The sequence below is a fragment of the Macaca fascicularis genome, chromosome 9 (genome assembly GCF_037993035.2).
Source record: "Macaca fascicularis isolate 582-1 chromosome 9, T2T-MFA8v1.1".
Lineage (NCBI taxonomy): Eukaryota > Metazoa > Chordata > Mammalia > Primates > Cercopithecidae > Macaca > Macaca fascicularis.
Genome location: NC_088383.1, coordinates 71,014,957 through 71,039,606, shown reverse-complemented (window position 1 = coordinate 71,039,606; position 24,650 = coordinate 71,014,957). Strand labels below are relative to the sequence as shown.

General features: G+C 55.2%; 1 protein-coding gene and 1 long non-coding RNA gene across 2 annotated transcripts; both read right to left on the bottom strand.

The window, feature by feature from the left end:
• Positions 1 to 3,371: 3,371 nt before the first annotated feature.
• On the bottom strand, positions 3,372 to 7,149 carry ZNF503 (zinc finger protein 503). The gene is made up of 2 exons (XM_005565406.5): positions 6,472 to 7,149; positions 3,372 to 5,730 (listed from the first exon to the last, which is right to left on the bottom strand). The coding sequence occupies exons 1-2, from the start codon at positions 6,784 to 6,786 to the stop codon at positions 4,105 to 4,107; spliced, it is 1,941 nt and encodes a 646-aa protein (XP_005565463.3). The 5' UTR covers positions 6,787 to 7,149; the 3' UTR covers positions 3,372 to 4,104.
• Positions 7,150 to 10,738: 3,589 nt separating this feature from the next.
• LOC141407683 (uncharacterized) lies at positions 10,739 to 15,040 on the bottom strand. Its single transcript, XR_012417757.1, has 2 exons — positions 14,856 to 15,040; positions 10,739 to 14,340 (listed from the first exon to the last, which is right to left on the bottom strand). It is a non-coding gene; the product is annotated as an uncharacterized lncRNA (long non-coding RNA).
• Positions 15,041 to 24,650: the final 9,610 nt, after the last annotated feature.

Sequence of the window (24,650 nt, the reverse complement as noted above, 5' to 3'; positions counted from 1 at the left end):
ACCAAGCCCACATCTTTCCTTCTTCTGTCTGCTGTCGGAGCATAAGTGTGTGCCACACGTAACCAGGTGTGCCAGAGTCAGAGCAGGGGTGTGGCTTCTGTGGAAGTAGGAGTGAAAGTATGCAAACATGTGAGTGTGTTGACAGGCATCCGCATTTGTGTTAGTTGTGCTTACTCAGAGGTCCACAGGCTTGTGGCAGATTTCAGAAGCTGGTCCTTCTTCGGCAGCTCTCTCCGAGGCACACCTCCCTGATTTGCATCTATGCGGAGTTACCCAGCACCAGGACACCAGGGTCACTCAGTGTCACCACCAGAGGGACAGGTAGGGGGATAAGATTGGATGGTGGGGGAAAGGCCTGAACTTTATCCACCAGCCCTGCCACTGGTCTCCAGGACTTAGCCTCTGTTTCTCAAACTGTCACGAATGAGTAAAGCCCTTGGCAAGGGATAGGCGTTAGGAAATAATCAGTGAAGGAGGGAGTGAATGAATGCAGGCCTGTGTGGGGACTGCTTCAGCATGGCAGACAAGGTAACGTGTCAGAGCCTTGAGGGTGGGAGGTCCCCAGGTTGGGAAGGGACTGACACCTGGGTCAGTCCTCCGGACAGGAAGAGAGAGCCAGGAGGAAACAAGGGCAGAAGCCGGAGAGGGTGGAGAAGAGCAGGGAAGACGGTTCGCAGCAGGAGAAAAGAGGCGGGGAGCCACAGGGAGGGGCCTCCTGGACACTGCTTCTAAAGCCACGCGAAAGTGGAAGCGCGGGGCCTCGGGATGCCCACTCAGCCGGCTGCCAGCGCGCTAGCTGGGGTTGCAGGGCTCCTTCCTGCTCCGCCGGGCTCTGCAGCGCCGCCTGGTGGACACGTGGCGCTCCGCCCGGGCTCCAGCCGCCCGCCTGCACGCCTGGGATCCCGCCGCTGCTCGGGAGAAAGCTGGAGAGAGTCGTGGGGCGCGCATTGGGGAGGGGCATTTGTCCCTCCGAAGAGGCTCGCACCTCGGCCTGGACGCGCAGCACATACTGGCACCCACCCTTCACTTACCGGGCGCCCGGGGTGACTCGGATCCGTCCAACACGTCGGGGAATCCTTTCTGTCCTCACCCCCGGGGGCCCCAGCACCGGAACGCTGTGCCTCTGTGTAGCTGCTCCCGGAAGGGCTCTCATCAAACTTTTAAGGGACGTTGGTTTTGGGTTGTGTTGATAAAATACCAAGAAGCATGAAGGCACGAACGTCCCGGGTTCGTCTCCCTGCCGGTCCCAGGCCTGAATCCCAGGGTGCGGGAATGTCTAGGTCCTTCCCAGCCGGCAAGGTGTGGTGGCTCAGGGACCCCTGTCGGAGGACGCTAGGGAAAAGAGGCACCGCTTGTGGGTCGCAGTGGCCAGGAGCGAGTGGCTGTTGCTGGTGAGAGGGTGGTAGATGCCTGGCTTTCAGGTCCCCAGCAGTGGGCACTGGAGCGTGGGACCCCTGCTGCAGCACCGCCACGATCGCCCGCTCTCCCACCTGCAGGGCGGGGGATGTCTGTCCGAGAGGCCGGGTTGACTGACAAGCCCTCCGGCCAGGATTCTCAAGGAACCAGGCCCAGCCCAGCTTCTCTCGGCGGGACCAGAGTGGGAGCTGGGCTGCGGCGTCTGAGGACGCTGCGGGCCAGGGGTCCTCTTCCGTGCCAGCTCCGTTTCCCAGGGTCTCGCAACGTCCGGACATCAGGGTCGGGGGTGCAGAGACGGCAGCGGAGCCAGAGTCCCCACCAAGTCAGTTCCAGGCAGCAGCACGCGCGCTCCCCGCAGCATCCGGGAGGCCGCTGAGGGTGGCTTTGCATGCAACCCGGGTAAAGGCCCTGCAGCCGTGAGGCTGGCCCTAGGAGGAGGGTGGAAAATCTCAAAGTCACCAACCCCGGTGCAAATGGCGGCAGGGGCCGCGGGCTGTGCGACACAGGCGAGAGGCCAAAGGCTGACTCCGCGCGGCCGTGAGTCCCCAGAGGCAACGGGGGTACCTGAGCGCCGAGGGGATCCCGAGTCTCAGAGAACCCAGAAGAGCCTGACCCCAAGGAGCGGGGAGTTTGGGGTGCGCTCTCACAGCCCCGACTCCATGGTCCCGGAATCCCCGGAAAGGGAGCTCTGGGCTCAGAGCTCCCAACCAGCTGGAGGACCAGGGCTAGCGCCCAGGCTTGGAGCGTCTGGGAGGGGGCGCTGGGTCTCGGGCCCCCTCCCCGCAAAAGGGACTGGGACTCTTTTCTGCGTGCTTCCTTCGGCGCTTCGGGCAGCTCTGTCCTGCGGCCCAAGTTGGGGAGAGCTGGGAGCTGCGCCCGGACCCAGACTCCCGCCGCGGTTCTGCAGAGCGGAGCCTTAGGTGCCCACCTGATAGCCCCAGAGAGGCCGGGCCTGGGCGCCGGGACGCTCTTGGGGCCGCACTTGAAGGGGCTTGCCGGGTCCCTGGCCGGGCGCGCTCTCCTGCGGCGCGGACTGGAATAGAGCGCCTGCCGCAGAGCCACCCGGACGGGGAAAAGCAGCAGTGGCGCCGGCCTGCCCCGGGTCCCGACTCTGGAGGGAGGAAGGAGCCGGCGGTAGGGGTGGGGGCGTGGGTTAGGGGAGGGGAAGCGTTTAGAAGGCCGTGGGCAGCCAGAAGAAGAAAAGAGGACACACTCTCCCCGAGGGACCAAAGGGTCCCGGCGTTCCCTTCCCAGCCCGGGACACAGGTTTCCCTAGCGCCCCTCTGCCTCCCAGTGTATTCGGCTTGCCTGCCGTGGGCAGGGGAGGCTTGGAAGCCAACGCAGGGGCAGCGCGCAGCCCCACGTCCCCGAGGCCCCGGCCCAGGCCCAGCCGGCGAGTCCCAGCCTGCTCCACTCTGCACAAAACGAAACCCAAACGCCCAAAAAGCTCAGGAGGGAAATTTAACAAAAACCCTGTTCCCCGCCACACACCCCCTTTCACTTTTAAAAAGCCAGCTGCCACGAGAAGATTGAAATAAAAACGAAATGATTGATAGCAGGGGACACTATCTTTCCAAATAGTGAGATATCCTCTAAAAATATGTTCCCCAAGGCTAACTTCGTGGCTGGTCGCCCCTTCCGACGCCTTTGCCTCCCAGAAAATCACAACAAAGCGATCGGAAATTCGGCCACGGTCCCGGGAAGAAGGAGTAGCAGTGAGGCCCCGGAACCCACTGCGGCCGAAACTGCCATGCTCTCTTTAACCAAAAAATAAAAAAGATAAGAAGAAGTAAAACCCTTTAATACATCAAATATACGGAATTTTAATCTTTAAAGCGATACATTGTCTATTATTTTAGTACATGACGTAAACCTTGTCCCCTTCTCAGCGGGTAGACTTAAAAATTAAAAATAGTTAAGTGTTCCTTTTAAAGAACAAAATAAGGCAAATGAGGTTTTGGAATAGATTTTTTTTCCTTTTTTTTTTGTTGTTTTCTTCCAGAATACATACAAAAAAATACCCATTCTCTTCGATGGTATACACCTTAAAAATAATTGCAATTTTAAATCAGAGCTGACAAATTGTGACTTTTTCATTTTTTGTAACAAACATGCATGTAAATTTGTGTTTCAATCAGACATTAAATAACGTACAATACAATCATAGCAATTTTAAAGTAACATTAAAGAGAAGACCTCTAGTTCTGTGGCGGTTTTGCTTTTATTTATAATCTACAAGGGATGGGAGGGTTTGTTTTCCACATTTTTACCCTCAAGTTTTAAATTTTTTCCCTCCTCCTTTTTACCTACAGAGCTCAAACTAAATAATGCACTTTTGAACCACGGGTCCGCTTGGAGCTAACATAAATAAATACCAGTGTCCACCGATGCAGTCCTCAGATGAACACTTTCTCAATTATTTTTTCCTTCTTTTTCTATAAAAAGTCAAACGATATTTTTTCAACTTTTATAAAGTTTGGGTGGGGAGGTGAGAGTGGGGAGAAGGGGAGTGTCCCACCGGGTCTCGGTCGCTGCTGTCGGGTAGATACGGTATATATTTATTTTCTTTCGTGGCCCGAGTCCTCCCCACGCGCGGGTGTCAGCAGCCTGGGCCGTGATCCCGCCCTTCCCTGGGCTCCTCCCCTCCCCTAGCTCCTTCCTCTCCCTCGCTCGCCCTCCCGGCCGCCCTCACTGATACCCCAGCGCCGAGGCGGTGGTCAGTCTCTGTCCGTAGAGGGCGTAGGGGGAGTAGTAGGGTCCGGTGGCGGCGGGCACCGGCACGGGGGCGCCGGGCGTGGGAAGCGGGCTCTTGGAGTAGGGGTGGTAGCGGCTGCTGAGTCCCAGCGCGTGGTGGGGGCTGCGCAGCGCCAGCGTCCCAGGGCTGCCTGGCGCGCCCGAGGTGGGGATGTGCATGTGGCAAGCCATGGCGGCCGCGGCGGCGCTGGCCAGAGACGACGAGCTGGGGTAGCCCGACAGCAGTTTGTCTGTCCCGGGGAATGCCGTATGGGTCCGCAAGTGGCTCAGCAGCTCTTCTGACGTGGCGAAGCGCTTGTCGCACGGCCCGTTGGCCGACACCCAGTTGCAGATGTGGGGGAGCGGGTCGTTAGGGAGCATAAAGCCGTAGGGGTAGAGGGGGTGGCCGGCCAGGGAGGGCGGTGTGGCGCCAGCAGCCGCGGCGGCCGTTAGCGAGGAGTGCACACCGTGCAGCGGGTGCGTGGGGTACACCAAGGGGTATCCGGACTTCAGCGCCGCGGCCGCAGCGGCCGGATCATGTGCGCACGAAGCGCTGGCGGCCGCCGCCCCTGCCAGGTGGCTAGCGCAGTGGTAACTGAGGCAGTACGGGTCCCGGCACAAACTGGCTGTCATCACGGACGGCGGAGACGCTCCGGCCAAGGGGCTGGAGCCGGCCGGCTTACTGCAGCCCAGAGACCCGGCCGCGGCCGCCGCCAGCTGCGCCCCCACTAGGCTGCCTGGCTTGGTGGGGTCGAGTGCCACGCCGTGTGGCAAGAACTGGGGCGGGTAGCCGGCGTAGGCCCCGGCCAGGCTGCCTGGGTAGGTCATGCCCGCGGGAGGCAGAGGGAACACTGTCTGGCCCGGCTTGTAGGGTGACACGGGAGCCACCAGCCCAGAGCCCAGCACTGAGGAGGAGGTGGGCGCGCTGGGGCCGGAGCCGGAGCTGGAGCCCGATGAACCGCCGCAGTCTGAGCCCAAAGCCTTGCCCCCCGGGCCCCCATCCGGATGCTGGTTCACGTCCACATTAATCCCGCCACCGCAGCTAATCCGGCCGTGTGCCAGCCCCGTGGGTCCCCCTTCGGCCGAGGCGCCCCCGGTGCCCTTGCCGCCGCCGCCCACGTCGGTGTCTTTCTTGTCGTCCTTGCCCTCCGGGGCACCCCCGGCCGAGGGCAGCATACCTCCCGGTGAGCAGGCCGAGGCGCTAGAGCTCGGGCTGCCTGTCCTGGGCGTGAATGGCTGGCAGGTGGCGCTCGGTACCCGGAATCCCGACTTCTCCGCCGAAACACCCCCGCCGCCGCCCCCGCCACCGCCACCGCCTCCACCGCCGCCTCCCGGCTCCTTCTTATCCGAGCCGGGTTTGGAGTACGGCTTGAAACTCGACTTGTCCTCCACGCCGATGTCGCTCAGCTTGAGGGGGCCCGATTTGGTGTCCTTGTCGCCCGCGGCGCCGCCGCCGGCACCGCCCGCGCTGCCCCCGTTGGAGGCAACCGAGGAGAGTTTGGAGGAGGGCGAGGGGTCGGGCTTCCCGATCTGCGAACATGTTTGCGCCAACAGCGCCAGCGGGCTCTTCTTGGCATCGAGCTGCGGGGTCAGACGATGGGGGGGGCGGGGGGTGGGTCACACAGAGAAAGAAGTGGAAACCCTTTAGAATCCTGGCTTCTGGGGTTCAAATGCCTCTCCGCAACAGCCCACGAAGATCCTCCCAGCCCCGAGGCACAATTCTAGGCGGCACCCCGTCTTCAACACCCACTCACAAACAAACATTCTCGCCCTTGGGAAAGGCAGCAGATTGCTTCCCCCGCCCAACCACCACCCCCAGCAGCATCTTTCCTGCCCTCTCTGAGCGCTAACTAGATTTTTAAAAAGCAAAACGTTTCGGTTTTCGGTTCCTAGACCCAGAACTGTACCCCCTCCCCACAAACACTCCTTAATTCTTCAGAGTAAGGGCTTGGGCGGCTGGCGCCTCAGAGGCTGTGTGCACACACTGGCTTCTGGGGATCCGGAGGACGGCGACTTTGAAACCGTATTTCAGACCTCCGCCTGCCTTCGGTGCCGAGTGAAGGGGCCTGGGTCGGGGTAGGGGCTTTCATATCAAAAGGAGAAACAAGTATTTGCAGCCTTGCTTCCTAGCATTCACGCCCCATTCCACTTCCTCCCCCTTTTCCGCCCTAGTTTTGAGGTACGGAAGCAGTAGCCTCTTCCCCCATTCGGGAGCTGAATCACTCCGACTCCCCCACCCCCGCCCACATGCCGAGAAAAAGAAAGCCCTAGGGTGGCAACCAGGGTAGTGGTCCCAGTGCGATCCAGAGAGAGGGTCCTTACCTCGATGGGGCTGACGGGCGTGGAAGGCAGGGGCTGCAGGTACTCGGGGTGCAAAATGTGGCCAGTTCGTGCCGTCAGCATCTTCAGCACCTTGATTGGCAGGCGGTTGGCCTGGCGCAGGGGGTCAGAGGGAGGCACGGCGTGCACAAAAGGCTTGGTGCTGCCGGCCGGGGACGAGCCTGGGCCGGGGCCGGAGCTATTTCCAGAGAGCGCGCTGGTCCAGGCAGGGTCCGCACCGCCTCCGCCGCCGCCGCCGCCGCCGCCGCCGCTGTGCTTACTGCTTCTTAGGGCAGAAAGCGAGGGCGCTGTGCTCATGACCCACCCGCGCGCATGGGAGCAGCGGGGGGGAGGGCTCCGGGAGGCGCGGGGCGGGCTCGGGGCTGCGCGCTCGCCCGGGGAGCAGGAGCAGCGGGAGGAGGAGGAGCTGGCGCGGCGGCCACGGGCGCCCAGCGCGCCTTCTCGGCGCCTGGAGCCAGACGCGAGTAATCCTGGGTGGCCCGCAGCGGAGCCGTGGCCGGGCTGGAGGAGCCGGCTGGACTGCGGGAGTGCCGGGCGGCTCGCGGTGTCCGCCTGGGGCTGCTCCCCTGCGCTGCGCTCTCACGGCCCCGCGCCGACGCTGCGCTCTGCGATGTGAGCCGCTGCGTGTCCAGCCGGGGCTCTGGCGAGGAAACTCACTTCAAAAGCAGCTGCACCGAGGGGGAGATTAAAGCCTTTGCCGCCTTCCAATCAAATGGGAGCCCGAGGTGATTGGAGGGTCAAGGGGATGTGACGCGTCCCGCGCCGCCGCCGCCGCCGCCGCCGCCAGGACTCTCAGAGCTGGTTTTAATGGGCAGCTCCCTCTTCGCCGTCCCCCCCGTGTGTCCCCTCCCTCGATTTCGCTCCGAGGACGAGATGGACATTTATTCTACGTTTGCCATCCGCCGCCTCCCTCTTTTTTCCTCCTCGTCGTTCTTCCTTTCCCCAGCTCGAAAATAAACTGAAACCTTCTTTTGGAGGGGGGTGCGCGTGAGGAACAGACTGCGGGGGTGTCCAGAAGGAGCACCAGTGGGAGTGTGGACACCGGCCGGACTGTCAACTCCAGGGGCTAAAGGAACCCGCACACCCAGTGTTTTCTCCTTCGCAGTAATCGAGATCCCGCGCGGCGCAGCGCGGCCACCAGGGTAAGAAGGCAAGGTGGGGGAGCCGGAGCTGGAAGAAGCCCGCCCGCCCGCTCTGATTTCCTCAGATTCCGCGGCGGAGAAACCAGAAGCTAGATGGGCAGTCGCAGCGGCGGCGGCTCAACACCGCGATGCGCGCTGGGCTCTCCGCCCTTCCCGGCCACGTGACGCCCGGGGACGCGTAGATTGGGGCAGCAGCGGGGATCACATGTTTCCTCTGTTTCACACTCAGTCTCTCCCCCAACCCCCCATTCTTACTCTCCCCTTCCACCCTCTTTTCCTCCCTCCCCCCGTTCTTTGGGCATCTCCACCCCTCCATCAATTGTCAATGTTCCTCGACCGCAATCAATCAGTTATTTGTCAGCTCTTGTCAATCCTCCCGTGATTTATGTCAGCTTTTGTTGCTGATTACAAGGCGGGTGCGACTTGAAGGGAAAAAGAGGGAGAGAGAGACGGAGAGGAAGGAAGAGATCGAGAGGGAACTGGAGGAGGGGAAAGGAGGAGCGGCCTCCTGGGATGGGGGTGGGGTGGGATGGGGGCTCTAAGAAAAAGAATGAAAGAGGGGAAAGAGGCGCACGGTGTCAGGAAAATGAATAGCGAGAGTAAAGTGCGCAGGTGCGCCCAGGGCGCCGAGAGGGGTGCGCAGGCCTGGAGTGCGCGCCTGCCCTCTCGTTGTCGGAGAGACGCCCTTCCACCTCTGGGGGCTTCGGTCTGTTGGGGTCGCGGAGTTCGGGCGCGGCTCCGGGTACCCGAGACCAGCGGCGGCAACGTCTAACACGGGAGATTCCCTCCACCCCACCCCGCCGCCGCTAGTCCCCGGGGGGGGCGGGCGTGTAGCTTGCGGAGGTCAGGCTGCCACCCTCCGTAGTTCCCTAACCCCAAACTCGGAGACTTCTAAGAGCCACACCACCAAGGAACCTCGAATCCTGGAGGTCAATGGTGGGGTAAACCTTGCCTCAATTCTTTGACCCCCTCGGGTCGTAACCAGGGCTGAGAGGCTGCGAAGAAGAGGCCTGGCCATGGGTGTATGGGGGAGAAACGTCTCAGGCCCACTCATGCCCCCTTCCCGACCTTCTCCCACCTGCCGCCATCCCCGTAGGCTGGGGAGCCAGGGTCACTTGGGGCTGCTCTCGAGAATTTATTGGAACGCCGAGTCGGAACGACCTGCGCTGGGAGAGCCAAGGGAAGGAGCGAGAGAGGGAGGGGGCGGCTGCCTGTGGGAACGCGGATTCTTCCAGGGAAGCGGAGCGGGACTGCCGCGTTCCCCTCGATTTGCACCGTCACTCGAGTTGTTTGGGAAGAAAAGGGGAGGCGCTGTGTATGCCACCGGGTACCTGGACCTGAGTGCCCAGTGTGTATGCATGCCTGTGGCGCTGCGTGAGTTATCGGGGCTCTGATAGCGTCTGGAGCGGGTTCGAGGGTCTCCTCCAGAAACTCGCAGAAATTATGAGGGGGTGGGTGGGTGAGGAGGACACACCCCCTTCCTCGGAACGACTTGGAAGACTTTGAATCTCCCCTCCTCCGCTTTTCCGCCCCGGCTCTTCTTTTGTTGTCAAGTCCTTTTGATAAATGGTGGGGCTGGGAGCTCTGGGAGTCGGTAGCCAGTCTGTGCCCGCGCGGGGGGCGGGGGCCGAGCCTGGAGACCCGGTTTCGACCGGCGCGCACCCGGGGCTGAGCTGGGTACGCGCGGGGTCGGGGCTAGAACCTGCCCTCGGCGTGCTCGCCCTCTCCTCTTGGCCCATCTCACTCCCCTTCCCCACCTCACTCCCCTCCCCCAATTCTTTCTCTGTCTCCCACTCCGCAAGGGTTCCGAGAACTTTCTGGGGTGAGTTTTAGAATTTGCTCCTAGGCATTCTTTTTCTGCGTTTGGATTTTATCCCTTGATTCTTTGGGTTGGTAAACTTCATGAGATGGTAACTTGACTGAAGCTCATTTGGAGAGAAGAGGGGAATGAGGCGGTGTGTGTTTGGGGCTGGTGTTAATGTGAGTGTGTAAGAGCACACCTGCATTCAAGGGGGTTTGTAGTGTCCGTGCGACATCTGAGGAAGGGCAGTCGGCGAGCGAGTGGCGAGGCCCCACGCTGTACAGGTGGTCTGGTCTCCGGGGAGCGAGTCCCAGGTGCGCGTTTCGGAGGGCGGGACAGTCCTACGCTGTCTCTGCGGGGCAGCGCGTCTGTGAAGCCGCTCTTACCCTTCGGGTGTGCCCATGTGTGCCTGGTCACTGAGTGCGCGGCCGTCTAGGTGTCGACCCAACCAATGGTAGTGCTCCCAACGCCGCGAGCCCAGCTTTGGGCCGCTATAGCCGCGGCCTCCCCGCGAGGCCCGGGCACTGAAATTCTGGGGGCTGCGGCAGGGCTGGGGGTGACACAGCCAAGGGCGTCCCTCCCCAGCCTCCAGACTCAGCTCTTCCCCCTCTCCTCTAATTCCAGCATCTTATTACGCCGGCGGCTCAGGGGAGGCAGCCTCAGCACCTGAAGCCGGGGGGTGGGGGGTGGGGGGGTGGTGGTGGGGGGCGGGGAGTGGCTCCCGCGTTCCCCGATGTGGCCGCACACGCTCGTAGGGCTGCGGTGTGCTGCGTGGGTGCGGGTGGTGGTCAGCGTGCGTTCGCTTTTCTCAAAACTCCACTCCGAGGGTCCGAGCGCTTGGGGGCGCCTGGGGGCCTGCACGCCCGGGGCTTTTGGGAGGCGCCAGCGTCCGAGCCTGCGCACCTCGCGCAGGAGGCCAAACCCCCGAAGGCCGCGCGGGTCCGGGGGTGGGGACCATTAATTACTCTGCGCCAGGCCTGAAGCCTCCAACCCCCAGCAGCGGTTGGCTTGGATGTCCTGCGGATTTTATTTGCACACAATGGAAATGATTTGTTTTCTCTAAAAAAGGAGTGGGCAAGGCAGACATTGGAGGAGGGGGTGGGAGGAGGAGAAGGAAGGGGAGAGAGCTGAGGAAAAAAGTTTGAAAATGCCTTGAACTATTCACTGTCGAGATGGCTAATCAGTATTGAGGCCGGAGGGCAGGCGGGCCGCCTTTCACCGCCGCTTCCCTTTCATCTCGGGCTCGGCGGAGGCGCTCAATTAAAAGCCTATCAGTTTGTAAGTAAATCAACGCCTATCAGAGTTGTCACATCAAACAAAACGATTATTATTGCAGCCCGCCTCCCCTATTAATCTCCCTCGAAGATAATCCGCCTGACAGGTCAGGCCCGGCGAGCTGGAAAGCCTGGTCCAGAGCACCCAAACAGTCCCGGACTGGCGCGCGCCCCCGGGGGCCTCCCCACCCCTGTCCTGCCCCGCCTCCCGGTCCCAGGGAGCAGGGAGAGAAAGCGCGCGCGGAGGCCTTTGCACCCAGGTCCGCCCCACCGGACTGGGAGCAAGGCCCAGATTCGCGGGGCCAGTAGGGGACAGTCCCGTGCGGCCCTCGCCGCTGCTCGGGGCAGGGGAGAAGCCTGGCGTGCAGAAGCCGCGGCCCGGCCTTGTCCCGGGGTCTCGCCACGGCCTGCGCTCTCCTCGGCGCGCCTCTCCTGCCTGTCATTTCTTTTTTCTGTCTCCCTTCTCCTTTTTGTTTCCTCTCCCGCGTCTTTCTGGGCTCCCCCATCTCTTTCCTTCATTTCCTTTTCCCTTTTCTTACTTGCCAGAGAGTATTTCCCATTCTGGCTCCCTCTTCTTGGTGTGCGGCATAAACCCTTAGTGCGCAGTCACACTGCCTGGAGTAGGACGTTCTCAGGGACCGCGGTATTTCTCCCGCGGTATTTCTCCCGCGGCAGGGTTGCCCCAGGAGTGTGCAGTTCCTAGAAACTCATGGCAAAGTCCTCTCTAATCTCTTTCCGAGCAGGGGCTCTGAGAAGCTCTGCTCCTGTTTAAGGGTTGGGTGGTTTTGGAGGGGTGAAGAGGAAAAAAAGAGGGAGAGAGACTGGTGGACAATTGCCCTATTCTGGAATTAGTATTTGGCCTTGGAATTTCACAGCCGCAGCGTTGCCGACCTCGCTGTTGGCGTTGCCCGGGCTTTTCAAATACGTAGATAAGACTCACGGGGGCATCCGGGCCTCAGTAGTGACTGTGTGTGTGCCTGATAGAAGTAAATACACCCAGATAACTGCCTCTGTGGCCTCAAGTTAGTGCCCCAAGAGTATGGGTGGGGCCTGACTTCTAGAAGGCGCAAAAATCGTGGCCTTCTTCCCGGTGGCCTCCGCTTCCTGCTTTGGGATGCCTCGGAATCGAGCCGGACCTGCCCTTTTCTGCGCTCTTCCTCCACATCTATAGACCCAAACAGCCACTGCCAGAGCCAGGTGGAGCCAGGATTGAGGGGTAGCTGAACTGTCTGCGAGGAAAGGGCTGCCCGGGGGAGCTCAGGCCTGCCACCTGATATGTCGGTTCAGTGCTCCGCGAAGGCTCTTCGCGCCTGTAGCCTGTATCTCTGAGGACCCCCAGGGCGCTGCAGTATTGGGCGTCAGGGCCGAGCCTCTCGCAGCAGTCACGCGGGGAGGCCACGGACATCCAATAGAGCCCACTTCAACTTGCATGGTGCATGGGGTCCAGGACCGGTGGCCCCCACACAGGGTTTCCGAAATCCTCTCCATTTGTCTGCACTCTCCACTGCCGACCTTGTAGGAAATTTATTTCCATGCCCAGAAATATTGTTTGGACACAGTGGCTCGGTTATCTTCGCGCCTGCTTTTCTTAAATATATTTATTTCACCTCTGCCACGCTGCAGATATTTAAAGATCTGTAGATACCGTAACCCTCAGCGATGCGGGACTCACACTGGTTATAGATAATATTCTCTGGGTGGTTATTTGGACATAAGTTCTATCTCCAGCCCTGATGACACCCAAGCAGGGGCTGTAAAAGGACACTTGTTCTGTAATTTTTTCAAGTGAAATATATGTCCACACACGGAGAATTTAAGAGTATTTTTATATTTCTCTCTATATCTAAATATTCAGATGTGTTAATTACATGCCCTGGAAGCTGGAAGCGATCAGTGGTGTTCACAGTGGACGTGGAGCTGTTTGTATAACTTTCATCTCCCTGCACTTACACATGAATCTCAGTCTAATAAATTCAACCTTGTCATTTTTAGAATCGACGGGATTTCTCTGGCTGTCGTTTGCGCTGCATTTATCCGAATAAATCCAGCTCGCAGACATCCTGCAGGAAACGGCTCCCGGCTCGCGTGTACGCCGACACCTCGGCCCAACGCGGGACTCGAGGTGGCTCCTAGTGCCTGGGCGGCTGCTAGTCCGGCCTCCGAGGGAGGCTGGACAAGCGGCGCCCCCAGGTCGAGCGGCCTCTCACTGCCTGGCAGCCCCCAGCTCTGACGGTGCTTCGGAAACCCGCCTGGCCAGGTTCGCCCGCAGTGAAAAATGAAAGCAAATTCCCCTACAGAGGTAGCCCGAACTTTCCTTGACGAAGGCTCTCTCTTGAGCCTGGATCTCGAAGAAACTCCAGAGCGCTGCAAGTTAGCAACAGAGATTCGATGGCGGCTCCGGAGGGCGCGCGAAGGGTGGGGCGAGGGGGCAAAAAGGACACTGGGTGACCCAGCCTGGCCCAGGGCGAAACGCAAGAGAAGGCGCCTCGCCTTCCTTATTTCAATGCAACTCCTCGGTCCTAGACGGTAAAAATAGTTTCCAAGCTGCCGCGGACGCCCAGGATGTGTTTGCAGAGATCAAACTGGGGAGGAAGCGGCTTTGTAAAAGTTGCAGAAAGATTAGCCCAGAAGCGTCCGCCCGGCGGGGCTCAAGAAAGCTTGGGGACAGCTTCACGTTCCTTGGGGCGGAATGGCCCAAGAATTGGCCTGGGTAACCCCCGGCCCAGTTCTCCGTGCTCACTTCGAGCCAGCGCTTAAATAACTTCCCGCCGCCTGCCCTGCAAACTTCCAGGCGCGGCGCCGGCGAGGCCAGGACACAGCAAAGGCTAGCAAAACCCCGCCACGGCGCGCTCGGCCCCAGCCCTGAGAGGCTGCACGGGGTGGGAGAACCAGTGTGGTTTCCGCTCCCACTCGGCTGCCCAGACCCTCAAGACCGATTCCCCCAACTCCTGGGAGCGGGTGCTTCCCTCTGGGAGTCGAGATCTTGCGGGGCCGGCGAGGGCGCAAAGTGCGCTCGCTAGCCCGCGCGGGGGCGGCCGCGCGTCTCTCCGCGGGGCCTGTCGCCAGGCCGGCCGCGGCGGGTGAGTGATGAGGGCAGAGAAGGGCGCCCATAAATCGCGGGTGTCAGGGCGAAAAACTCTCTTTATTGTCTGCGTGATGGATGGGCCCGGGGACGAGACACCAAATACTTCGTATCGCCTTTAAATGGGAACACATTTTCCGCGGCCATAATTCATGTTTTTTAAATAGAAAGTTTGAAATGTTGCCTATATTTCACCAGCCCTGACATATTTATGAATCGCTCCCTGCATGCAAATATCATTATTTAAAGCGCCGGGGAGAGCGCGGGGGAGGGGAGGAGGCGCGGTTCCTGGGGCGTGGGTGTGGTGAACCCGGGAAATGTCGGTGGAGGGGGGGCCATTTCCCTAAAGGGCAGAGGGTGAGGTGCGGGGAATAGCCGTATCCGGAAACCGAGCGTGCCCCGGGCTTCTCTCCTGCCGCCGGACCCCGCACGGCCGACCCGGGACGTTTTTCGAGGCTTGGGACCTAAGACAGGCCCCCGGCCTCTGCTGGGAGACCAGGGGGCGTTTTTCGTCCCTCTCTGAGGCCGTTATCCAAGCCGAAACCACCTTTTCTAAGAAACAAGTTTAAAAAAAAAAAAACCAAAAAGAATTTAACAAGCACAAATAATAATAACCCAACATATTTCGTGTTATTTGCCACTGCATCGATTTTATTGATTTTCATTCTCCAAACCTGGGAATGTGCGCACCCGGGAGGGGAGACTGTCAAAACCCAGGCACCTCGGGGACTGGGTGGGGGACAATTCTCCAACGCCGCGGCCTGGACCCGCCCCCACCCAACCGGCGCACTACCTCCCAGGCACCACGGAGCCTGCGCAAGCTGCGGGGCCTTAGCGCAACCGGCCCGCAAGCTCCCGGGGCTTCAGTCCCGCCCCTCTGTCTCCCCAGCGCCCTGCAGCGCTCCTAGGGTCCTTGTCTGCCCTCCCCAAGCCCCCACTGTCAATACAATCGCTGTAAAAAAAAAAAAATTAATCTTTTTAAAGCCAGGCACTTGCCGTCGGCCTCTTCCCTGCCCGCCTGACCCAGGAGGCGCCCACACCTGCGCCCTCACTTGCCGAGACTTTACCTGTGCAGTCCCCCGCGGCGCCTGCAGCCGCGCAGGTAGCCGAGAAATGGAAGGGAGGGCTGGGGAGTGGGAGGGACAGAGAGCACCGTCCGACACAGCCAGACGCGCGGACCCGGGACCTCCTCTCTGGACCGGTGCTGGGGCCCCGGCCGAACCAGCTCCAGGCGCCGAATTGCGCCAGGAAGAGTGGGCCGGGGGAGGGGCGAGGGGAACGGGCCTCGGGAGGGAGGGGCGGTCCCGGCGGCACTTCCGCTGGGGGTGGGGCTGAGGGCTGACGCGCCGATCCCGCCCATCAGCCGCGCGGGCCCGCCCGCTCCAGGCCAGGCTCCGCCCCCACAGCCCCGGAGCGGGATCTCAGGTCACGGCCCCCCCAAGCGCCCCCGCCCCCGGAGGCCTCGGGCTGAACCGGGTTTCGTGGGAGGGCAGAGGGCGGCTCCCTTTTCCTCACCTGGGGGTACTCTCTTTTTAAGTCACAGGAACAGAAGCATCTGCGGACTAGGATCCCAGGCCCAAACTTGCACGTGAGATTTGTTGAAACTTAGGTCATTTGGTACTCCTGGCCCAGGGGTCCTCACGCTGTCTCTGCGGATGTGAGCAGCCATCCTCTCGGACAGTCGGGAATATAGTCCGTGATCACAGGGCCCCACCTATCTTTCAGGAAGAACAAAAACAAAAACTAACACTTTTTGATTGTTCATTTTGTGCCAGGTGCCATTTAGAAAATTTCGTATGAATTATGTCCTCGCCCACAGCAACTCTCTGAGGTAGGTACCATGAATGCCCCATTTCATAGATAAAGAAATTGAGGCCCAGAGAGAATAAATCGGCCTTGCCTCACCCACATCCCATCCTTATCCTTATTCCTTCTTTTCTTCAGATCTGGAGCATCCCAACTCCTTACCCTGGGGGAGTATTGGAGGGAGGGGGACTTTTACTTTTCTGATGGGGGAGTACCAGCCTGTTAACCACAACCATTTGCAGCTGAGGCCAGTGCAGAGCAGGAGGGGGATCTGCACAGAGGAGAACGGTATAAATGGCATGGGGTCATCTCAGCCCCTGGCCAGCTCCCAGCCTAATGGGAAAAACGGACCATTGAGCATCCTGTAGTCCCAGCCCAAGCCAGCGTGCCTTCTTTGAAAAGCAAATCCAACCATATTTCTCTTCTGCTTAAAAGCATCCGGGTTCCCATTGTTCTTGAGAACAAGTTGAGCTTGCCTCCCCTGGCTGGCGGGTCTACACTGGCTCTGCCCCAGCTTGCCTTTCTGCCTTGGTCTGCCTCCACACCCCCTCACCCAGAACTCCTGCTACCCAAGGCTTCCTTTTAGTTCCTCAAGTGTGCCATGCTACTCCCCACCTCAAGGGCTTTGCTCCTGCTTTTCTCTGCCTCTCTGGAATGACCTGTCCTTCTCTTCACCTGCCTTGCTCATCCTCTTCCTTCAGGTCTCAGCTCACACATCACTTTCCTGCGTCCTCCTACGTCCCATTACCCTCACTTATAATAGAATTTCCTGTTGAGAGTCTGTCCCCTTCACTAGATGGTAAACTCCCAGGGGACTGGGGCTGTTCCTTCAAGGAACAAATGAAGAAAGAGCATTTGTGTAAACCACCAACTATGATGAACGAATGAAACTGCACTTTTTGGGGCCACCAGTAAGTATTCTGCATGGTCTCACATTCCAAGATGTTCTCAACTTAATGAGGAAGATGATACAAATCTCATGAAAATGTACATTATTTTGAATGCCTTTATTGTAAATGTCAAATAAGGGGATGCTGGAGGAGGTTGGTGAAGAGTAATATACATGGATTACAGTCATTTATTCAGGGTTTCAAGATGCAAGATGTGTTGGTTGACACAATTTAATGGAAAAACATGCCACCCACGACCATCTCCCAGTGTTGGGCATGTATGTCTCAAGGCTCTAGCCTGCGCCCCCTTTCCTCTTCCTTTCTTCACATATTATTGCTATCACAGTTCAGTTCTCACTAGTTTCTGACTGAACTGCTGCTACAAGAACCTTCTAATTGTTCTGCCCATCCTCCACCTCTCCTGCCTCTAACCTGTTATACATACTCCTGCTGGGTTAATTTTCCTGACCATATCATTCCCTTACTCAAAAATCTTCAGTGGCTCCCTATCACACAATGTAACACTTGACTCTTCATAACCCACTTCCAAACTACTTTTGTAAAGCTTTAAGATGCATTCCAAAATTATGAAAGAAATACATGTTCACCTCAACTAGGAAAACACTCAAAGATATACAAAGAAAAACATTAGTGATCTTCCTCACCTCCTCTGCATTTCCCACCCAGTCTCCCAAGATATCCATTGTTAAGGACCTGCGGTATAACTTCTACCCCTTTCACCATTCTCCATGCTCATAATAAACTACATTCATGTATGTGGAGCTATTGTGTTACTGCCTGTTTATACAAAAAGGATTATATTAGGGGTCTCTGCAACTTGCTCATTCTTTCTTAATAATAAATGGGTCTATAGATATGGAATGAATATATTCATTTTTTAGCTACATAGTAATTTTAATTTTAATTTTTAAAAAAATATGTATATATGTATGTAAGTATTTTAGACAGGGTCTCACTTTGTTGCCCAGGCTGGAGTGCAGTGGCACAAACATGGCTCACTGCAGCCTTGACCTTCCAGACTCAAGGGATCCTCCCGCCTCAGCCCCTCAAGTAACTGGGACTACAGGTACGTACCACCACTCCTGACTAGTTTTTGTATTTTTTGTAGAGACGGGGTTTTTCCATGTTGCCCCAGCTAGTCTTGAACTCCTGAGCTCAAGGGATCCACCTGCCTTAGCCTCCCAAAGTGTTGGGATTACAGGCGTGAGCCACCATGCCGGCCAGTGACATAATGTTTCATAGGATGTATATACTACACCTATTCAACCATTCCCCTATTAATGGGCACATAGATTGTTACCAGGTTTTTTTTGCTAATAAAATTTCTTATGTCTATATCCTTGCAATTAGTGATTTTACTTCTCTAGGATAGTTTACCAAAAGTGCAGCTACTTACACATCAGCCAGATTGAATTTCTTTGTTCTCCCCACGTGCCCTGTGTTTTCCTTCTGTCTCCTCTGCCTGGAAAGCCCTTGTCCTCCATGCTTGTGTGTCTAACTTCCAGTCCTGCAATGGTCAAATCTGATACCAGAATTTAGATGTATTATCTGATATCCACCTCCCTCCACCTTCCTCATTTGAACACTGCAGTAATGTACCAGGCCCAGGCAGTGGTTTGCATTTGGCATAGGCCAATCATGACAATCCTGTTTTCATCTTTCCCTTGCATTCCTGTAGCTGGGTGGCCATGCAACCTATTTTGGCAAATGAGGAACAAGTAGAAGTACAGGGGTGGCAAAGCAGGAAGTGAGTGTTGAGAAGCACTCTATTTTCATGATCAAAGGGGATGATGCCTATGGTTGGACCCTTCCCTTTCCCCTCCTTCCTTGCATGAGCTTGGACATAATATCTAGAGCTGTAGTAGCCATCTTGTGACCATGAGGGAAAGTCCTAGAAAACGGAAGAAAGAGACTTAATCCTGATGTCATTGGGACACTGAGCCATCACCAACAATCCTCCTTCTCCAAAACTTTTATTTTGTTAGAAAAATCCCTATTCATTTAAGCTAGTGAAATTGGGGATTTTTATAATTGTAGCCAGACATATTCTTCACCTACTTTAGCAAGAAATACCACCCTTCATCTCAGAAAAGGAAAAAAAAATGCCATCACAGTGGTCCAAAACAGTTTTTAGAAACTTTAGAGACTTGCCTTCAAGTATAGCTTTTGAAATAGCCTCAGAAGCAGACAAACAGTCTTATGGCATGGCTTTGGTATTTTAGAATGGCCAAAAGACACCTGGAGGCAGGTGTGGTAATACCTTTAACCTTCAGTGCTACAGTTAAGTATTGCATGGTGGACATTTAGTTTCTTCCTACTCATTTGGTTGCCTAACATCTGAATCCTCTTGCTTGTTGGAAAGCAGGGCCTGCATCTGATTACTGAAGTGGAAGAGGCCACATCCTCCTTCTCTCTGCCCTCTACCAATGGATGCTCCCTACCTGGGTCTCAGACTCAAAGGGTGAGCAGAGGATTGTGGTAGTTTGGAAACTCTTCTCAGTAGCAGCAGTGAGCCCAGTGCAATGGCATTGACTAGGAGGGGCAGAGAGGACAGTCACTGCCATGTGCACTGTGATCATGGCAGCCACTCAGGCAGTGGCCTAACTCAGCTGGTATGGTAGCATAGCCAACCACATTTCCATTTCCCAGCCGCTGACAATTCCTGTCCACTTCCCAAGTCTAGGTCTCTAGTCTTCCCACCAATTCTGTGAACTTCCTGATATCCTTTTGATACATTCCTTTTCTGCGTAAGTTAATCAGAGCTAGTCCTGGTCACTCACAACCAACAACATCAACTGATTTGCCATAGCCTGGCTGTTCAGGTGGCTTCTAAACAGGTCCAATGGTGATTACTTCTTAGTTGTGTCTGTGGGTTCCTATGATGGGTACTTGTGTGGGACCCCAGCACCAAACAGCCTGGCTGAATACCACCCTGACCAGGTAACAACTTCAGCCGAAAAATTGATCAATGCAATAAAGAGAAGCAGTCATGTCAGCATTGAGTGAGAGAATCACACTTGGTTTTATTGAGTGCCTACTGTGTCCTGGACACAATTCTAGGTAGATTACAACATTACCTTACCTCTTACCAAAGCCCAGTGAGAAAATAATTTTTATCTCCACCTGGTTTGAGAATGTACAGAATTTTTCCCTTCTAGCCCTTCCCTCCCACAAGCTTGGATGACACCCAATATTTCTGATTAAAGTTTCTAAGGCATCAAAGGACACTGTCAAGATTGACCGCCTTAGGTAACAATCAACTCTGCTTTTTCTTAGCAGAGCTTAAGAGCTTAAGAAACTGGTACCTCGGGGTGCTCAAAAATATTTATGGAATGCAATAAATGGCACAGAAACATCTCCAGGGGACATTTCCTTGGGAAAGTGGTGGCCTGAAGCATTTGGGGTCTTGAGTGAGTATGGGGGGAAGCACCAGGGAAGAGGTGGGTTTTCCCTACTCACTGCACTGCACTTTCCCAAACCTTGACCTTGGCCAATATGCTTCATGTCTCTGGGCTTAATGTTTATTCTTCTTTTCTCTTCTTTTTCTGTCTCTATCCCTACTTTTTCCCTTTGTTTCCCCTTACCTTTTCCATTAATCAAGGCATTAATAAGGACAAAAATGATGTCATTTTACTTTTATTCCCTACGTAGTCTACCATATACATCAACTGCATTCAATAAATACAGGTTGGGCCAGGTGTGGTGGCTCACAGCTGTTATCCCAGCACTTTGGGAGGCTGAGGTGGGAGAATCGCTTGAGGTTAGGATCTGAGACCAGCTGAGCAACATAGTGCAACCCTATCTCTACAAAAGCTAAAAAAAATTAGCTGGGAGTGGTGGTGCATGCCTGTAGCCCCAGCTACTCAGGAGGCTGAGGTGGGAGGACAGCTTGAGCCCAGGAGATGGAGGCTGCAGTGACCTGTGACAGTGCCACTGCACTCCAGCTGGGGAGAGCAAGACCCTCAAAAAAATTAATATTTAGGTTATATAATACATTTTTAATGATTTGACTTTCTTAGTCCCCACTTTTGTAACTGAACATGTTGCCCTGCAGTGACTCCTACCGGCTCTTTGACCACATTCTCATATTCACAACGTTTTACTTGAAGAGTCAAAGGCTTTGTCATGTTCTCAGTTTCCTTGCCCTGCTGCTTCAGAAGAAAAGGAGGACCAGCCCCTTCAGCAGGGGTGGGGGTGTGCAGTGAGAAGTAGCAACAGTGTCCCGGGGAGCTGGCTGGTGTGGGGAGGGTGGGTCTTCCAGGCTGTGGGCAGGGACTGGGGGGATCTGGTGGGGATCGGCTCTGACCACTAGCATCATCTTTGACCTCTTTCCCCCTTAATCATAATTAGCACCCAGATTGTGTTGACCAATTCTCCCTTTGAAATGGGAACTCCACAAGCATTTATGGAAGGAACAAATGAGTTACTTCCTGCAGAACCCAAGTGTGAAAGGAGTTAGTAAACATGCTAGAATGAGGCTGGCAGTCACGGAACCAAATGTAGATTAACCCAAAATGTCACAAAGGTAAAAAGTAGGGGAATAAGGGTTTTTTTTAGGAAGGATGGCATTCCATCTTCCTCGAAATGCTTCTGCCTCAACCTCAGTTCTCCTCAGCACCCATCTGAAATCCTCCTACGGTAGCCTCCCATAGTCCTACCTTCCCAAACACTGCTTTGATTGGATCCCACATTGCTCCAAACCCTCACGGACAATTCATTTTCTGCAAAAAAGCAAACCCTCATGGACAATTCATTTTCTGCCAAAAAGCATTTCATGTGCCTCAACTTCTCTCCTTCAATCTTTTTTTTTTTTTTTTTTTTTTTTTGAGACGGAGTGTCACCTACTCTGTTGCCCAGACTGGAGTGCGGTGGCACGATCTCGGCTCTCTGCAACCTCTGCCTCCCAGGTTCAAGCGATTCTCCTGCCTCAGCCTCCTGAGTAGCTGGGATTACAGGCGCCCACCACCACACCTGGTTAATTTTTGTATTTTTGGTAGAGATGGGGTTTCACCATGTTGCCCAGGCTGGTCTTGAACTACTGGCCTTTAAGTGATCCACCACCTCGGCCTCCCAAAGTGCTGGGATTTCAGGCGTAAGCCACCATGCCTGGCCGCTCTCCTTCAGTCTTACTGTCAAGGCTTGCTTTCCACTGTCCCTGAGGACCAGCCATCCAGCCAGCCTGGAATCTTCCTCCTGCACCAACACACCCTTCTCTGTCCCGTCTGTACTCATGAGGCTCCCTCCTGTACCATCCAGCTTAGGACACAGCACCGCCCTGCCCCTCCTTCCATCTGAGTAGAGCATGGTGCTTCAGCATGTGGTGGTCTCTGGGGCACGACTGCTTGGGTCCAAGGAACAGCAGTACCACGCTTGCTAGATGTGTGACCCGGGGCAAGCTTCTTCACTTCTCTGAAGTTTCAGTTTCCTCTTCTGCCAAATGGATGTAATAATGATCTCTACTTCATATGGTCGATGGGTACATTAAATGAGACAATGCATGTGCCTGGCACAGAAAGAGTGCTCAGAGTGGTCATTATTATTATCCCCCGTGTTCTTTCTTACCTCTGAACCCCTGGAGTGCTTGCTGTCTGTGCCACTCATCTGGCACTTAATTATCTACTAATTGATGATATCTTTTATTAGCTATTTAAATTCTTATTGTTTAGCTTTTTGTGTATATGTGTGTGTTTAACTTTCCAATTAGATCTTAAGCTCCTCCAGGGCTGAACCAGATGCCTTCTTTATACTCTCAACACAGACTAGCAGAGAGCTAAGTAACAAGCAGGCACTAATTAATGAACACTTATTAAAATGGGTAATAAACATTCAATGCTTGTATAGTTTTTTCACAACCAGGATCTCCCTTAATCCTTGCAACAATCCTATAAGGCATATATTGTTATCCCCATTTGCAGATGAGGAGACTGAGGTTCACAGAGAGAGAGTCACTTGCTCAGGTTCCAAAAGTAAGGGCTTTTTGTGGCCTCACAACAGCTTCCTTCAGCTTTCAGAAATCCTGGCAATGCCTCCCTCTCAGGCTCTAATGACCAAAACACACCTTCTCTGCTAACCCAGTTAAGCATCCCTGACACCTCTAACATTCTTTCCATATGCTCGTGGGAAGAGATGTTGAAGATATATCATTAAATGGAAAAAGCTGGTTATGAAAGAGCAGGGGCGCACACACACCCACAGCAAATACCACCTAGAAAACTGGCTGCAAGGGCATCTAGGGGACCGCTGGTCGTCTTAGGGGTAGGGTCGTGGGTGATTTTAACTTTTTCTTGCTCACCTGTAGTTTCCACTACAAACATTCATACTTTATACATTGAGAAAAAGCAATACAAGTTTTGTTTTGTTTGCTTACTTGTTTAACAGAGACAATGTTGCAAGCCTCCTAGTTGCCTTTTACTAACAAATGTTCCTAGTGGAGGCAACCTCGTCCCTCTCCCTTCCTCCCTCCTCACTCTGAGCCAGGTGGGCAGAGACCCATCGCTGGCACTTATTAGTCACAGGTTTGAAATGCAGGGGTGGGTTGGGGAGGTAGAAGTGATTGGTGTGGGGTGGGAATTTGGGGATTCTTTTATCCCTTGCATCTCAAAGGCTGACAGGCTCTTGAGGGGTGGAAATGACTGGTAATTAGTGAACCTTCTCCAGAGTATACACGAAAGACACACTTCACAGTCTCCGTGACCTCTGCAGCCCGGTAAGTCTTTGTTATGTAGATGCTGTTAATTGGGTGAGTCACTTACTGCAAACAGCTTCAGGAGAGCACAGTGGGCTGTTTCAGGGAGGCTTCCTACCAGGGCTTCTAACTCAGGAATTAGGGGGGTTGACAGCAATGGCCTCCAGGTAACTCCACTCCCACCCCCATAGAAATGAGAAGTGGTCCCCACGGTTAGAAGTCAACACAGCAAGCTTTTAGGGCATCTTGAGTATGAAGAGTGTTAACTGATGGCCTTCATCCTCCTCCTCCTCCCTCTCTCCATCTCCTTCTTTCCAGTTTATTGATTATCCATTCTGGGCAAGGCTGGGAATATTTTGAGATATAAACTGGGTTCCCTTCATTCAAGGAGCTGACCACCTAGTTGAAAAGTCAGGAACAGATATGCATGGACATAACACCACCAAACAGCAGGCATCAATGCCAGGCCCAAGGAAGATGCATTAAAATGACATTTCAGACCCTGGAGCAGTCACCGAAGACTGGACCATTAGGGAAAGCCTCTTCACAGGGACAGCAGGACTTGGAAGGTGTTCTGGGGAGAGGGATTCCCAGGATTCAGAGACTTTACAAACAAAAGCATCTTCAGGTCACTGTCACACCCAAAGCCGTGGCCCCCAGCACCCTAAGCGTGGTGCAGATGTCAGAGGCACAGAGTGCAGTATGGGAATGACTCACGGGTGCTTGGGCAGGCTGTTGGTCCTAGAGAGTCCCATCTGTTGCTTTCCCCAGAGGAGGACACAATGCCTGAAGGCTTTCAAATGCATCACGTCCCAAACGGAACTTATCATGTGGCATTTTGGAGAATGACAGCATCTAAGCTCCTTCATCCTTTGCTCCCAAGCAGGTATTATTACATCAAGGCAATTGGGCGGCAATCTCTTTGCAACCATCCCCTTCTGTCCCCTTGCATCCTTATTGCTGCGCTCTCTCTTAAGGCCCTCGCCACCCTTTCTAGGGGTAGGATAAACTTTCAGAGTCTGTGAGGACATTTTCCTACTCTCTCCCTTCTCAGCCATCCTTTCCCAAACTGTCAGATTGATTGCTCTAAAATGCTGATGTGCTTAATTTTACTCCCATTGTCCTCAAAGTGAGGCCTAGTCAGCTCTTTCCCGTCTGGCCCCTACCTGCCCCTTTTGCTGTCCAGATTGTCAAGGTCACCAATGACTTACAAATTGTTAAATCCAATGTTAATTCTCAGTCCTCCATTTAGTTGGCCTTAACCAGCACTGGACGCAGTTGATCATGCCGTCTTCCTTTCAGTCCTTCACATTGTATTTATTTATAACATTTTCAAACATATGAAAACAATGTAAAGAATAGGACAATGAATGCCCAATACTCTTCACCTCAACTCACCAGCTGGCAACACTTTGCCACATTGGTTCTCCCTGTTCTCCCCACCCTGCCACACACAAGTT